Raw genomic sequence first — 14,138 nt, forward strand, 5'->3', positions numbered from 1 at the left:
CCGCTTCCCGCTGCCCGGTTCCGCCGCGGCTCCCGGTGCCGGGTCCCAGCGCCACCCATGGCCGGCCGGGAGCAGCCCCCGGAGCAGCCGCCGGCGGCCCCCGGCCCCGCCGAGCCCCGCTACGAGGCGGTGGCCCCGCACTGGTTCTACCGCAAGGCCGGCGAGCCCCGGGAGCGCTGGGTGCCCTTCAGCGCGCAGGACTCGGCGAGGCTGGAGGAGGCGCACGGCGCAGGTACGGCAGAGGGGCCCCGCCGCGCTGCTCGGGGGTACCGGGCTCCAACCGGCCTCAGCCCGGCTCCGGGAGGGCGGCAGGAACCTGGGCTGCGGGCTGGGCACGAGGGGAGAGCCTAGGCCGGGGATGCAGAACTGCCCCCGGGGAGCTGTCAGTGGGGACTGCGCTGGTAGCACGCCTACACCTCGAGCTGGGAACGCGCCCGCAGCCGGGCCGGCTGGGTGCATCGCGTGTCCCACCTCGATCGGCGGACACGTGCTCGAAATTACACAGAATCACGGTGCGAAGCGCCCTTCTCTCGGGGATGGGACAGCACGGATGTCACCGGGGAGATGTCTGCCCGTGGGTGGGCAGCAGTGCCTGGCACCGCTCGGGACAAGGCCCTCGTGCTGCGAACAGCTGCCGGTAGCTCAGTGCTTTCAGCTCACCTTCTGCCTCTGGGGGATGTCTGACTTGGGGCATCTCCCTCCTCAGATGCTCTCCGACACCATTCCCTGTGCTCGAGTACAGAGAACACGGGTGTTTATCACCGCTGCTCGTTCGTGGTGTTTGTGTGCTGCCCACAGAAGGTGCTCCGGTCTCAGCCCTGTGACTGTGCGCAGTACACAGCTTTCTGGTAGCGTGCCTCTGTGGGCCTCTCGTCAGTAATTTTGGGCTTTGGTTCCTGCAGGAAGAGAGAAAGAAGACGTGGTTGTCCCAACGTCGGGGGGTAGGTACGACGTTCACCTGAAGCAGAGGCAGCGCGTCGCAGTGTACTGGGAGGAGGAGGTCTCCGAGGTGCGTCGCTGCACCTGGTTTTACAAGGGAGACAAGGACAACAAGTACATTCCCTACTCGGAGACGTTCAGTGAGGAACTGGAGGTAAACGCCTTCCCCGATAGCATCCATCGTGCCCTCTAATTGTCAGACACTGGCCCTGACGTCCCAAACTCCATATGGGGCTACTGGCACCGCAGTCACGCCTGAGGACATGAACTCAAAAGAGGCTTTGGCATGACATTTTCACATCTGATTAACATAACTGTAAATACTGCCACTGTCTCCGTTCCGGCCTGCTGTAGCTAGGCGGCCTCCCCTTCCTCCTGCCCCCACCCAGCAGCATCCTGCATCTTTCTCCTCAAGAGCCTGGTTGTTCTCCGCGAGCCATGCAGCTTGGGCCTGGCTCTCCCTAGCATCTTTGTTGTTTTTTTTCCTCCTGACCCTGCCTGTTACAACTCCTGCCGTTTGATTCTCCCTGCGAGAATCATCCTCACTACGCTCACAGTTTCACCAAGCCCGAAGGAGCTGTAAATGTAAGAGTATTTATCGTCACAGGGACCCGCCGAACGCTGTGTAGCGTTACACTGCCGCTGGTCTATCCTGCTAGTGGCTGGGGGCTTTTCTTTGCAGACACACGCCCTTATTTACAACCATCGGTATCCCGATGTACCAAAAACACAGTTCTGAATTGATTCTGATGGGGAAGTCTGTTGCTGCCATTGAAATGGAGGCGTTTTAGAAGCTTCCTAGGAGGTGATATTTAGATAACCCTGTTGCTTCCCCAATTCGACCGAGCTGATTTCTATTCCTCTATCACAAAGCGATGCCTTAAAATGGATGGGAAATATCTCAAGTGGTTGAATATTTGTGGGCATACCTTCAGCTGACTCACGGGGGCATTCTTTTCCTCAGGAAGCTTACATGATTGCTGTAACCCTGGATGAGTGGAAGAAGAAACTGGAGTCCCCTAGCAGGGAGATCATCATCTTGCACAACCCAAAGGTGAGGAGAGTGATCTCTCTGTGGGCTGGCGAGGACATTCCTCAGCGATGGGGGAAAGCCATCACGTGTCTCCCTTTGCTTCTCTTGGGAGCCTGTCTACATTCTGCTCTTATGCAGTTTCTTTTAACCACCTCTGCTTAGAAATCAATTTTGTCTAAATGGCATCCCCCTCTCCTACCTGCTGTAGAGCCGAGGGCGATGCCGGCGCTGTATCACACTAACGTTTCTCTCCAAGCACCTCTCACTCTGTGCAAAGGGCTCGTAGCAGCTCGGTTACAACATGGTCCGGATCCTCTCCATACCTCACGCATCAGCCTTTGTAGCGAAACGTCTCTGCTTAACCACAGCGTGCGCTGCAGCTTAATGACAGGCTCTTGTTGTTTACAGCTGATGGTGCACTACCACCCGGTTGCCACCTCTGATGATTGGGGCTCAACTCCTACGGAACAAGGTCGACCTCGGACTGTGAAGAGAGGAGTAGAAAACATCGCTGTTGAGATCCCCAATGGTGAGCTTGCTTCTCCCTCCCTTACGCCAAACTAAAGCTAGAGAGTCTGTTTTCCGCCCTGTTTCTCCAAAAGACCGTCAGAAGCATCCACAATCCTTATCAATGAAGGACACGTCTAAAAGTTTTGTGCCAAAAGGAAATGAAAGGTTTTTAGAAACCTTCGTAGTGCCCCCAGAGCACCTCAATGCAAAGAGGAGGCTGACGCGTGGGAAGAGGTGCTCCCAGCTCCTGCGCTCTGAAACCAGAGCTGCTGAGAGTGCCGGGGTGCCTGAAATTACTCCAGAGGTTTTGGCATGTATGTTCTTAAAGGAAGGGAGTTTCCTTCCGTGCTGGGGACACCGGAGCTTACCACTCAGCCTTCCGTGCTGGTACCTGGCTCATGTGCTCTCCCTGTCTCTGCAGCTGCGGATGAGCCCCGAGCTGCTGTCAGGCTGCATGACTTGTCCTGTTGGTGAGGACAGGCATTTTTTCCCATCTAGCGCCTTTGTTTTCCATGTGCGTATGCCTTTGGGAAAGCACTTATGCAAACTAAAGTGTGTGGGAAGTCAGGACCAAAATGCAACTGCTCCTGGTGCCTACTTGAGAGAGGCAGCTCCTGCCAGAGCGCTGAGCCTTGGCCGTGCTCGGGCTGGGTGACTCGAGGCTGTGCACAGGGCAGCTGCAACAAGTCCTCTGGGTCGTGCCCTCTCCCTGTGCCAAACGTGGACAGTGACAGCATGGGTGAAGCGCCTCGAGCCACCTCACCTTCCTGCGCTGTCCCCTCGATCTGGACCCATCCCAGGTGGGAAGGTGAATTCAGCAGGACAGAACTCAGCAGGACAAGCAGTTCAGAAACTCGAGAAGTGCCCCTGCCTTAAGGTACAGACGGGGCACCAGCTCACTTTTTTTTTTTTTTTTTTTTTTTTTTTTTAACCTGGACTGAGGTGAGGATGGGAGGCTGGCACTGTCCTGCAGAGCACGTGGTTTCACTGGGTTGGTTCCTCCTTCAGTGGTGGTCTCTGGCAGGGTCTGTGTCCTGACCTCTTCTTTTTACCTGCAGGAGAGCCTCTGCAAATCGATCACCTGGTGTTCGTGGTGCACGGCATCGGCCCAGCGTGCGACATTCGGTTCAGAAGCATTGTCCAGTGTGGTAGGTGGCGAGCCAGGCCGGGGAGCTCTTCCCATACGCTGCGTTTAGCAGAGCGAGTAAACCCTCCTCTGCATGGACAGTGGGAAACGCTGTCAGAGCGCATTCAAACCATCCTGACACTCATCTTGGCAAGCTGCACAGCTGAATTTGCTGACTGCAATGGGGAGTGTGAATACAATGCTTGCTAATCCATTAAATCCTACCATCTGGAAAGGTTTGGGCAACCACTTTTCATCATTGCATTCTGCTGCTGCTCAAAATAGTGAGCTTCCCAAACTGGATACGGATTTTCCAACTGTCTAAACCTGCTAAACTAATTAGTAACCTGCTCAGTCTATTGCCCCAGGTTAATCTCGCTGGGTGTAACACCAACCCAGCAGCCTCTGGCATGATTTTGGACAAAAACCCAGGGATGCTGCTTCCGGCTCAGGAAATCCCTGAAGTGCAAATCCCTGGAGGCTAGGGGAGCATGAGAGGAAGTACTGCTGTGGTCACGCACTCCTCTAGACATCCACCACTGAGCAGTACCGGAGACAGGACACTAAGCAGAATGAACTCCAGTCTGACCTGTTTCTTAGTCGTAGTGCAGAGACATTCAGTTCTGATGAGAGGTCATCACCGAAACTGCCTGGAAGCCCAACATCACCTAACTTGTAGACATCAAGGGAGGTGAGGCTTTTCACAGCAGGCTGTCTTTAATGCAGTCTGTTCTTCTATACGTTCATCCAATTAAACTGTTTCCAAGGCTGCTCATTTGAAATCAGGGAAATCGGCCTCTCACCCTCCTCAGAACAGTAATTTCAAGTTCGTCTCCTCCCTTAGGATTCCCCTTCTAATGTATGCATCCTCACAATGGTTTATTTTTTCTTCTGAATTCCTATAAGTACCTTCCTTATCTTGGCTGCCGTGTTAAAGCCCTGCACACGTGGAAAGGAGGCTTGTTACAGATGGGGCAGCAAAATCCAGTAAACACGCATGTAAGGACATGAAGCCTTCCTCTGATCTTGTAGTTAAAGATTCAAGGTCTTAGGGTAGCAGCAGCAGATTAAAGACCCTGGTGGGATTTCTCCTGGTAATGATCTTTTCTTTTATCTTATTAAGTGTTGTTGATGCAGCAGGCTTGCCCTATAGCCCTGCTGCTCTTGATAAGAGTTCACGTTTTTTTCCAGTGAACGACTTCAGGAACGTTTCCCTCAGCATGCTGCAAGCACACTTCAAGAAAGCCCAGGAGCAGCAGCAGATCGGCCGCGTGGAGTTCCTGCCCGTGAACTGGCACAGCTCCCTCCACTCCACCGGGGTGGACGTGTAAGTGTCCGCAGCCAGCCTCCTCCCACGTAAATGCTGCTTTCTGTAGCAGCCGCTGCAGATGAAGGGAGAGCCGTGAGTGTTCGGGGCTGTGAGAGTGCGCGGGTGACCAGGACAGATGGGGAGCAGCCCTTGCCAGATCCTCCCACCCCTCTGCCCAGCCCTGCTTTGCAGAGCACAGCAGGTGTCTGATCTGATCAGCACGCAGCCGGAGGGAAGAAGCTTCTGCCTTTTCTTAGCTAAGATTAGTAGGGACCATGGGCATCCACGTCTTATTAAATAGGACCTCTGGAAACTGAAAACCCTGTTTCAGCACTTACACACCACTCTGCAGTGCCCTAGGAAGGGGAGAAAGCAGGTTGGGCTCCTGGGGAAGGAAGGACAGGCTGTTATGCTGCTGCCTGGGGAGGTTCCTGGGTGCTCTGTCAGAGCAGAGGCTGTGCTCCAGATTTAGTCTCTGCTAAGGAATCTGGATTACAACATCGCATCCTTTGAGATGGTGGCAATGCTTCCCTGGACTTAAGTTTTGCCTTAGAAATGTGTTAGGGTTCACGGGCACCTCTAACAGCAGTTTCCTCTCCCCTTCTTGGCCCCTGCAGGGACCTGGAGCGAATCACTTTGCCAAGCATCAATCGCCTGCGTCACTTCATAAACGACACCATCCTGGACGTTTTCTTCTACAACAGCTCCACCTATTGCCAGACCATTGTGGACACGGTGGCGTCCGAAATGAACCGCCTGTACCAGCTCTTCCTGCAGAGGAACCCACACTTCAAGGGGGGGGTCTCCATCGCGGGTCACAGCTTGGGTAAGGAACTTCCCCGCGGTCCCAGGGAAGCGGCTGTCACCACGGTGTCCCCATGGCGTGGGAGCAGGGAGGGTACTGCCCAGAAGGGAGACAGCTCGGGGTTTTTCCCTGAGGAGATGCTGATGCTCTATCCATCTGTGCTTTGTTTCTAGGGTCACTAATTCTGTTTGATCTCCTGACGAACCAGAAGGCTGCTCCCGAGGAGGACGAGCAGAGCGGAGAGGTACGAGCTCGCTGGCTGAGCAGGGAGCCAGGGTGTTCCCACAGCACCCGCGTGGGGAGCTGCGCTGGGGTGGGGGAAGGAGGAGAAGGTCCAAAATGCAGGAAGATAAATGAGCAGAAAGTGCAGTCCCCGATGGCTCTATTCACAGGGCTCCAGGACAGCTTCGAGCAACACAGGCATTGAGGAATTAAAAGAAATTCTGAAGAAGCTGGAGCTGACTGAATACTGCGATGTTTTTGAGAAAGAGAAAATGGACAGGGAAGCGCTGGTAAGGAGCTCTGTTATTTTTTCTTTTTCCCATCTCTTGTATTTCTCCTTTGTTTTTCTTCCTGGCCCTTCCACCCTGTGCACATCTTCCTGGTTCTGAGTCACTTGCACACAAAACATCTCTTTTGAGTGCAGCAGGAGCAGAATGATAGAGAACAGAAGGACAAAACTGTGCACACCTCTCTGCTCCTGGGCTAATAGCTGCATTGCTTATTTTCTAGTTCTTGTGCACAGAGGAAAACCTTAAAGAAGTGGGAATTCCCTTAGGACCAAGGATGAAGATCCTCAATTACATCAGCTCCAAGGAGAGGCAGGTATGTCTTCTGGGAGGCTTAACTTCACCCAGGCCACGTCACTTTGCTCAGACAAGGACCAGTGTCACCACTTACCATCACGGTACACAGGACGCGAGGTGTCGGTCCCTGAGCACCCTGAACGCCTCATTCCTGGCTGTTCCTGTTTAGACAGCTTTCAGGGGCTCACGTTTGGAGCTAGCGTTACGAATGTTGCCCTCCCACAGGGTCTCTGTCTCGTAGCCAGTAAGGGTGACCCCAGAGCAGGATGCTGTGTCCGTGGTGGCAGAGACCAAAGCAAGTGGTGCCCGCTAGAGCGGTGCTCAGCGCTGGGGAAGGATAGCGTTCCCTCAAACACAGCAAAAGTGCTCAGGAGGAGCTTCTCACCTTGACCACCGCCAGACCTGGTTCTGGAGGGGTAGGGGTGACGGCAGCTCACTGCCTCGCACCCTCGCACAGTGGCTGTGCTGCAGCTCGCTGCAGGATCTGCCCCTGCAGGGTTCCCTTTGTGTTGCTGCAGGGCGTCAGCGAGCGGAGCGCAGCAGCTCCCAGGCACAGTGGGCAGACTGGCCCCGATGGCACAAGCGACAGCAGGGACTGCCAGTACCGGGACATCGGCTTAGGACAGGTAACTGCTGAGCTCGTCGCTGTCCTCGAGCAACGAAGCACCTGCAGCACCAGCATGGAGCCTGTCTCATGAAACAAACCCAAATCTCTCTCTCCCAGGTCTCGGCAAACTACCCTCAGCTGATCTACAAGCCCACCATCTTCTTTGCTTTCGGGTCTCCCATTGGGATGTTTCTCACAGTGCGAGGAGTGAAGAGGATCAACCCCAGCTACAGCCTGCCCACCTGCAAGGGCTTCTTCAACATCTTCCACCCTGTAGGTATAAGATGCAGAGCCCTCCTGTGCGAGGCACGGTGCGCACCTTGCTCACTGCCCTCCTCCTCCGCACAGTTTGACCCGGTGGCGTACAGGATCGAGCCCATGATTGTCCCGGATGTGGAGTTTGAGCCCATGCTGCTGCCTCACCACAAAGGCAGGAAGAGGATGCACCTAGGTAAGGGGCATGGCCGCCGTCTCAGCCGGCTGCAGCTGCGGCCCCGGGCCTGACGCTGAGCCCCTGCCTTTCAGAGCTGAAAGAAGGGCTGACGCGCATGAGCGTGGACCTGAAGAACAACCTGCTGGGGTCCCTGCGGGTGGCCTGGCAGTCCTTCACCCGCGCCCCGCTGCCAGCTGTGGAGGCCGGGAGCACCGAGGTGGAGGCGGAGGCCGAGGCCGAGGCCAGCGTGGAGAAGCAGACAGGTCCACCACCAGGTTGGTGGGGTGCGCGGGGCGGTGGGGGGTGAGGGATACGGCATCGCCACCAGCCCCCAGAGAGGCTCCTTGGGGCTGCCTGTTACCCATCCTGGTGTCAAAGCCAGCTGCTGCTGCTGCCTTCTGCACTCAGCAAACAGATTGCCTTCAAGCTGCACCCATGGTAGCCTCTGCAAATGCTGTGACCTCTCCCTCCTCCTCCTGTCCATGGGAGGACACGGCTATGGGCTGCACTTTCCTGTGTGCTGGTGCCCTGTGGCTGAACCACGCTCCTCTTCGTTCCTCCAGACGTAAAGCCAGAAGAGGCCCCCCCGGCAGCGAAGGAGGAGGCCTCCCCCATTAACGTGGGGAGGCTGAACGGAGGGAATCGCATAGACTACGTGCTACAGGAGAAGCCAATTGAGAGCTTTAACGAGTATTTATTTGCACTACAAGGGCACCTCTGCTATTGGTAAGCTTCCGTGTAGCTGTCAAGCTTCAGATTTGTCTGATATTGGCAGAATAGTGTCACTTTTAAAGCCAATGTAATAAGAAAAGCTTTAACTGAGCAAGCCAGGTACGCTCCGGTCTAATACCGACGCAGGATGTCGTGTGGGGGTGGGAAGGAGGCTGGCGTTGTTCTTGCCTGGTACTGGTGGCACTGGCAGAGGCTGCTCCTACCCCATAGCCATCCAAGATGTCCTGAGAGAGGAGGGAAGTGTCCCCCTCTAATGCCCACGTCCCCTTCCTCCAGGGAGTCAGAGGACACCGTTCTGCTGGTTCTGAAGGAGATCTACCAGACACAAGGCGTTACACTGGATCAACCTTTGCCCGGAAGCCAATGACCTACCTGGGCTGTTCTGGCTGCCTGACGTAAGTCACCTTGCCTATGCTTTTCTGCCAGATGCCCTGGGAGGCCTCAGAGGACAGACGGTCCATCTGAGGGAACGATGTTCCTTTCTTACAGCCCTGCATCCAACGCAAGGATTTGTGTTGGGCTTTTCTTTGCCCTGACAGCATGTTTGGAGGAAAGCATGGCTGGGAGGAAAGACCTCTTGTCCCACACACAAGCACCGTCAGGCACCAGGAGTTTATTCCTGTGTTGTGTTTTTTAGATAAGATTCAACCGAGTACTCACCAGGAAAGTCCAGACCTCTTCTCTGCCTTCCTCTCTCCTCTGCTGCTGTGTCCTGCATGCTGCTTCCCCAGTACTTGCTGCTACCTGGAGATAAGGACGATTTTCCTCCATTTTGGATAGGGTGAAAAAAAATAGTTAAAGGAAACCACTTCTGCTAACACAGACACAAACACACAGCACTTGCACTGTGACGCCCTGTGCAGTAAGTACTCCTCAGCCCTGAGCTCCGTCTGCCCACGCTGTAGGTTATCACACCAGCTTCGCAGTACTGCTGCAGAGCGGTTGCCTGGGCTAGGAATTGACATAGGAGGGCCTGAACTCTGCTGCGGGCAGAACTCACAGCTTGCAACCCCGAGAAATAAAAGCCTTAAACACGCAGCACGGAGAGAGCTATCGCAGCCTTGCTGAGGGAAGGAGATGCTGACTTCTGGGAGAAGGATGAGGCGCTGCCTTTCTCCCTGCCGTAGCACAGGGCACTAGGCTCGCGCTGCAGCCTTTGGGCGGTGCAGCCAAGGAGCACGGGCAGCGGGTAAGCAGGTAGGAGTGTGTGTGCCAGGCGTCCTCAGCCCCTTGCCACTGATGCCGTGCCCGGCAGGATTGCCCCATAAACAACTGGTGGGTGGCACATTTATGAGTACGTGACCGAGGCGCGCCTGCCTGCTGTAACACGGCAGCAGCGACCTTCAGCACCCGCAGCTCCCAGCCCCCAGGGCCCCCCCCAGGCACTGCGTGTGTTTCCCACAGGACCACAGCTAGCAGCTAGGTGTAACCCTGCATGAGGAAAGTTTTACCTCCAGCTCCAAACTACAGCTAGGCTGGGGGACAGCAGCTGCCCCAGGCACTTCAGAGGCCTGGAGGGACAGCTCCCTCCCGTGCTTTGCAGGGGCATGCAGCAGTGCCGCTGTCCTGCCATGTGGCTTTCAAGGTAGCTACAGGGATCTCACGCCAGCCAGGCTCCAGTTGTTGTTTTTGTTTGCAAATATACAAAATCGAAGAAACAAAAGCAGCTTTGCGTGCAGTGCAGGCTGCAGCTTGCTGTTCTGTTAGCTCTGCTCCAAGGGCAACGGGGCCAGAGAGCCCCAGGTGATCCATCAGCCCTAGGTGATCCATCCCTTGTGACCAAAACCATCCAGGCTGACTCACTGCCTCGACTGAAGCTGGAGCACCAGAGCAGGGCAGAGGCAGATGTTTGGGTGATGTGTAAGGCCATCACTTTGATAATATGGGACAGCCTTTGGAAAGAGCCAAGCCACCTTCCCTCCCCCTGACTTCTGCCCTGCATGGGGTAATAAGCCTTGTTTCCACAGCCTCAGTTTGTTTGTCCTCTGTTGTACTACGTTATTTGCACTATTTGAAAGGTGTTGTTTGCAGCCTCCAACCTCCCACCCCAAAGGAACTGAAGCTGTTCTTTTACCTGACTGCAGAAACAGTCATGCTGCTCTTTCGGAGCCTGTATTACTGATTGCTAAAGCGTCTCCTACAAGAGGAGGAAAAGGAACAGTCTTAACATGGGACATTCAATTCATGATCAGCTTTTTAAGTTACGCACTTTGTTAAAAAAAAACACAGAATGATAAAAATAATTTTAAATGTTATTTAATGTCTTTTTCCAGTAAAAGCCAAAATAAATAAATAGATGACTCTGGTGTGTTCGTGTTTGGAGGAGAGGGAGTGGGTTGAAGAACTTACATTTGCCTAATTTTAAGGGAAAGTTAAGCTATTTCTGTAACTTTTACTAAAGCTGCAGGGTCATACCTTGGATTTCTCAGCAGCACTCTGCCTTTCTACTGCCTGAGAAAGCAAACCATGGCACAGGGAAAAAACACCCGTGAAAGGATGCTCTAAGACACTATTGCATTTTCTGCTGATTGTCATCTATACAACATCTGTACAACTCTATTAAAGCCGCAAAGAAAGAGAAATATCCACCTGGAAACCCACGCTGACACGCCACAGTAAATGCTTTGCTTATACAGCCATAAACCCAGTCACTGAAGTTTTCAGTACCACAGCTCATTTGAACAATTAAACTCATTTATTTGCCAAATTGGCTAGCTCAATAATGCACAGAACAATCACGCTAGTTGCACCTTCTCTCTCCACCACTCAAGCCACAGTTGAGGGCTGCAGCCCTGCACTTAGCACTCTAAGTTCAGCTCCGAGTGAAAAGACGCACGTCACCCCGGCACCAGGCAGGCCCCGCACTCGTTACGACACGGTTCCCGTGAGCAGTGGGACAGCGCGGCTGGGTTGAAGGGAGACATCTGACCGTGCTGTCTGGCCCAGACCCAAGAACACCCCCCAGACACGGCACAGCACAGTCACATAGTTCCAGTTTTCAGCTTCAGGACCGTTCGTAGCTGGGCTGTCCCGCTGCAGGCTTGCACACTGACTGCTAAACTCGCTTTCCATCGGGTCCGAAGGAAGGGACACCTACAAAACTCACAAAAACTAAACACAGGGCCCTTGAACAGGACAACTTACCAACACTGCAGAGAAGAGTTCCCGTTTGGTTTTCAGGCTCATCCCCCTTTGAGACAATTCTTGTGTGCCAGGACCAACCTCCTCCAGCCTTCCCTGCCCCGCCACCCACGGAGCAGAAGGAAAGGTGCCAGCAGGACAGAGCCCATCGTTATATGTCCAGGTGAAAGCTGGAAGTCGCAGACTTCTCTTGGTGCGCTGGCAGCTGTTTGGATTTAGACAGAGATGGTTTGTGGCACATGGAGTCCGTCAGAGGAGGGTAATACTGCCTGTAGCAGAGGTACGCGAGCACGAAGCCAATCACCGAGCCAACCAGCACATCTGAAAGGTAAGACCAGAGAAGAGTCAGCTTCCTCTTACCCTCACGAGCCTTGGCAATGTTTTCCACCACGCTGCTTTTCAGCTCGGGGCACCCAGTCGTGCCTGCCCCATCCAGGCCCGCAGCCGACCCACCTTGCCAGTGGTGCTTGTAGTCGCAGATGCGGGACAAGGCGATGAGGGTGGCGATGAACAGGGGGAGGAGGAAGGCGCAGAGCCGCAGAGCTGTGCCGCGCTGGCCGGGAGCAAAGCAGTGCAGCTTCCCGGCCAGGTAGAAGGCAGAGAAGGCGAGACCAGCAAAGGCAACTGGAAGAGAACGATTTGCTTCAGGAACGGGGCTGGGCTCTGCTGTGCACCCTCATCCAACCTGTGCCCTCTCTCCTGTGGAAGTAGAAGGGCTGGTGGAAGACGTCTGCCCTGCTCGTGGGAGCCAAAGGAAGTGGCGGCTCCTGAGTGAGGGGGGTGCCCCAGCAGCCGGTGCATGGCAAGCATCTCTCCCCCCAGGAGTTACAAACAGCTTCAGGCTACCTTTTAGGAGGCCAATGAATGCAGACAGAGCTGTGGGGTGCATGAAAGCAAACTCCCCTCCCAAGTTTCTGCTCACCATGCTTTGTTGTCTGGGGAGGCTGAGGACTTACAAGAAGCGTGGCCGCTGGGGAAGCTTTTGCGTCCCTCAGCCACGATGCTGGGGTCGCCCGTGCACGCCAGCTCTGCGTTCGCCCGTCCGTCCGGGAAGCATCGATAGAAGAAGTCCGGCCGTGGCCTGGGGCAGAGAAGCAAAGCACGTAGCCCCCGTGCTCCCAGAGGATGCTCGGGAGGCCTTGATGTGCCCCCTCGCGCAGCCTGAGGAACGCCACGCAGCACGGGTGGCATTGTGCCATCCTGCCGGGCAGCCCAGAGAGGTGCAACCACCCCATCTGCGCTCCTCCCTGGTGCAGGCCTCTGCCTGCCCGTCTCAATGATGCTCAGAGGACAGCAGATCCCTGCCAGTATCCGTTCTAATACTAAATTACCCTTACAGCTAGAAAAAAAAACAAAACCAAACACGTTTGTTTCTAGGCTGAGCACATCCAGTTTCTGTTTCCAGCCCTCACTCCCACTTCCTAGCTCTGCCATCGTGCAGGCACACCTCTCAGCCCCGCTCCATACAGCCAGGAGCGGGACAACTCTCACCTGCCCACCACGAGCTTCAGCGTGTTGGTGAAAACCCCGTTGAGGACGAGAGCAAGGCTGGCAGCTAGGAGAGAGCAGAGAGCTCACGTCAGTGCTGCACAAACCCCGCCTCGGCGCAGGGGAGCCCCGCAGGAGGAGCTGCCGGTGCTGCCGTGCTTCCGGATTCAGGCCCCGGCTCTGGCTTGCTCTGGCCGAGCTTTGCCTTGACCCTGCAGCGAGGAACGAGGCCTGTCGTGCCGAGACAGGGGCTGCAAGGAGGCTGACTGCAGCCCAGCCGTGCTGGGAAGGACACCATGCCGAGCCTGACAGCTCCGTGAGCACAGCCCGTGCCCCTGCCTGATGTGCTGTGATGCTGCAAAGGGCAGCGGGAGCCTCGCAGCTCGGCTCTGACACCCCCAGCACGCTGTTTGTGCCCTGGCAAGAGCCAAGGGCTCTCTGTGAGACCACGGCCCCGGGGTCGCAGCTGCAGCAGGAGGGCGGGGAGGAGGCGAGGAGATGAGGAGCTCACCCAGGCAGGCCTCCCGTGTGTCTTCCTGGTCAGCGCCCAGGAACAGCCTCGCCAGGACAATCAGCAGTAAGGGCGACAGGAAGGCGACGAACTGCCACAAAACCGAAGTGAGATCTGTCAGCAGCGCAGATTTAAACGCAGCTCAAGGGAACTGCGCACCGTGGACCTTGTAACCCGGACCCGAGACCGATAACGAACAGCGAGCAGCCTCAGCTAACATTGATAAGCTCGGCTTAGAGCCAGAAGACAACGCCGGACGGCAGGGCTGGAAGGACGCCAACCCCGACCGTGCCTTGCAGGCAGCGCCACGCCGAACGAAGGGGCCCCAGGCGCTGGGGATGCTTCTGGCCACCCGCCCCGCCTCGGCGCTCCGGCCCGGCCCGACTTACGAACATGGGCACGGCGGGGACGCGCTCGGCCTCCACGAAGGGGTTCCTGTAGAGCCACAGCTCCTCGGGCTGCACCACGCGCTCGAACGGCGGCAGCGCCTCCAGCACCCTGCGGGGGCACCGGGGCGGCTCGGGAGCGGCCCCCAGCCCCCCGGCACCCCGCGACCCACCTCGGTCCCCCCCGGACTCACACCAGGGCGGCCGCCAGCAGCCCCCTCGCCGCCGCCTCCGCCGCCAGCCCCGCCGTGCCCGCCCGCATGGCGCCGGCCCCGGCCCCGCCTCAGCCCGGGGCGGAGCGGCCCCGGCCCC

General features: G+C 56.2%; 2 protein-coding genes across 2 annotated transcripts in view; one reads left to right on the forward strand and one right to left on the reverse strand.

Annotated features, from left to right (window-relative positions):
* The first annotated feature begins 34 nt into the window (after positions 1 to 34).
* Positions 35 to 9,141, forward strand: DDHD2 (DDHD domain containing 2). The gene is made up of 17 exons (XM_035345251.1): positions 35 to 232; positions 903 to 1,093; positions 1,904 to 1,993; positions 2,381 to 2,501; positions 3,541 to 3,630; positions 4,800 to 4,935; positions 5,535 to 5,743; positions 5,896 to 5,966; positions 6,115 to 6,234; positions 6,455 to 6,547; positions 7,047 to 7,154; positions 7,253 to 7,408; positions 7,484 to 7,586; positions 7,661 to 7,836; positions 8,128 to 8,294; positions 8,577 to 8,695; positions 8,938 to 9,141. The coding sequence occupies exons 1-16, from the start codon at positions 58 to 60 to the stop codon at positions 8,665 to 8,667; spliced, it is 2,097 nt and encodes a 698-aa protein (XP_035201142.1). The 5' UTR covers positions 35 to 57; the 3' UTR covers positions 8,668 to 8,695; positions 8,938 to 9,141.
* Positions 9,142 to 11,564: 2,423 nt separating this feature from the next.
* PLPP5 (phospholipid phosphatase 5) overlaps positions 11,565 to 14,138 on the reverse strand; it is a 3,913-nt gene continuing 1,339 nt past the window's right edge. Inside the window, exons 2-8 of the mRNA XM_035345256.1 lie at positions 14,021 to 14,095; positions 13,830 to 13,938; positions 13,441 to 13,531; positions 12,933 to 12,996; positions 12,398 to 12,522; positions 11,895 to 12,065; positions 11,565 to 11,762 (exon numbers count right to left, since the gene is read on the reverse strand). Coding sequence (XP_035201147.1) covers positions 11,593 to 11,762; positions 11,895 to 12,065; positions 12,398 to 12,522; positions 12,933 to 12,996; positions 13,441 to 13,531; positions 13,830 to 13,938; positions 14,021 to 14,088 — 798 coding nt within the window. The 5' untranslated portion in view covers positions 14,089 to 14,095 and the 3' untranslated portion in view covers positions 11,565 to 11,592. The remainder of the gene's footprint in view (positions 11,763 to 11,894; positions 12,066 to 12,397; positions 12,523 to 12,932; positions 12,997 to 13,440; positions 13,532 to 13,829; positions 13,939 to 14,020; positions 14,096 to 14,138) is intronic.

This window comes from Oxyura jamaicensis, chromosome 22 (genome assembly GCF_011077185.1).
Source record: "Oxyura jamaicensis isolate SHBP4307 breed ruddy duck chromosome 22, BPBGC_Ojam_1.0, whole genome shotgun sequence".
NCBI classification, from domain to species: Eukaryota; Metazoa; Chordata; class Aves; order Anseriformes; family Anatidae; genus Oxyura; species Oxyura jamaicensis.

What these genes read in the sequence shown, in the direction of transcription:
- DDHD2 (XM_035345251.1), top strand. Translation starts at nt 58, where the DNA reads ATGGCCGGCCGGGAGCAGCCCCCGGAGCAGCCGCCGGCGGCCCCCGGC. An exon ending in CACTCCACCGGGGTGGACGT is followed by an intron (nt 4,936 to 5,534) that starts GTAAGTGTCCGC and finishes TGGCCCCTGCAG; the next exon opens with GGACCTGGAGCGAATCACTT. An exon ending in CAAGGGCACCTCTGCTATTG is followed by an intron (nt 8,295 to 8,576) that starts GTAAGCTTCCGT and finishes CCCTTCCTCCAG; the next exon opens with GGAGTCAGAGGACACCGTTC.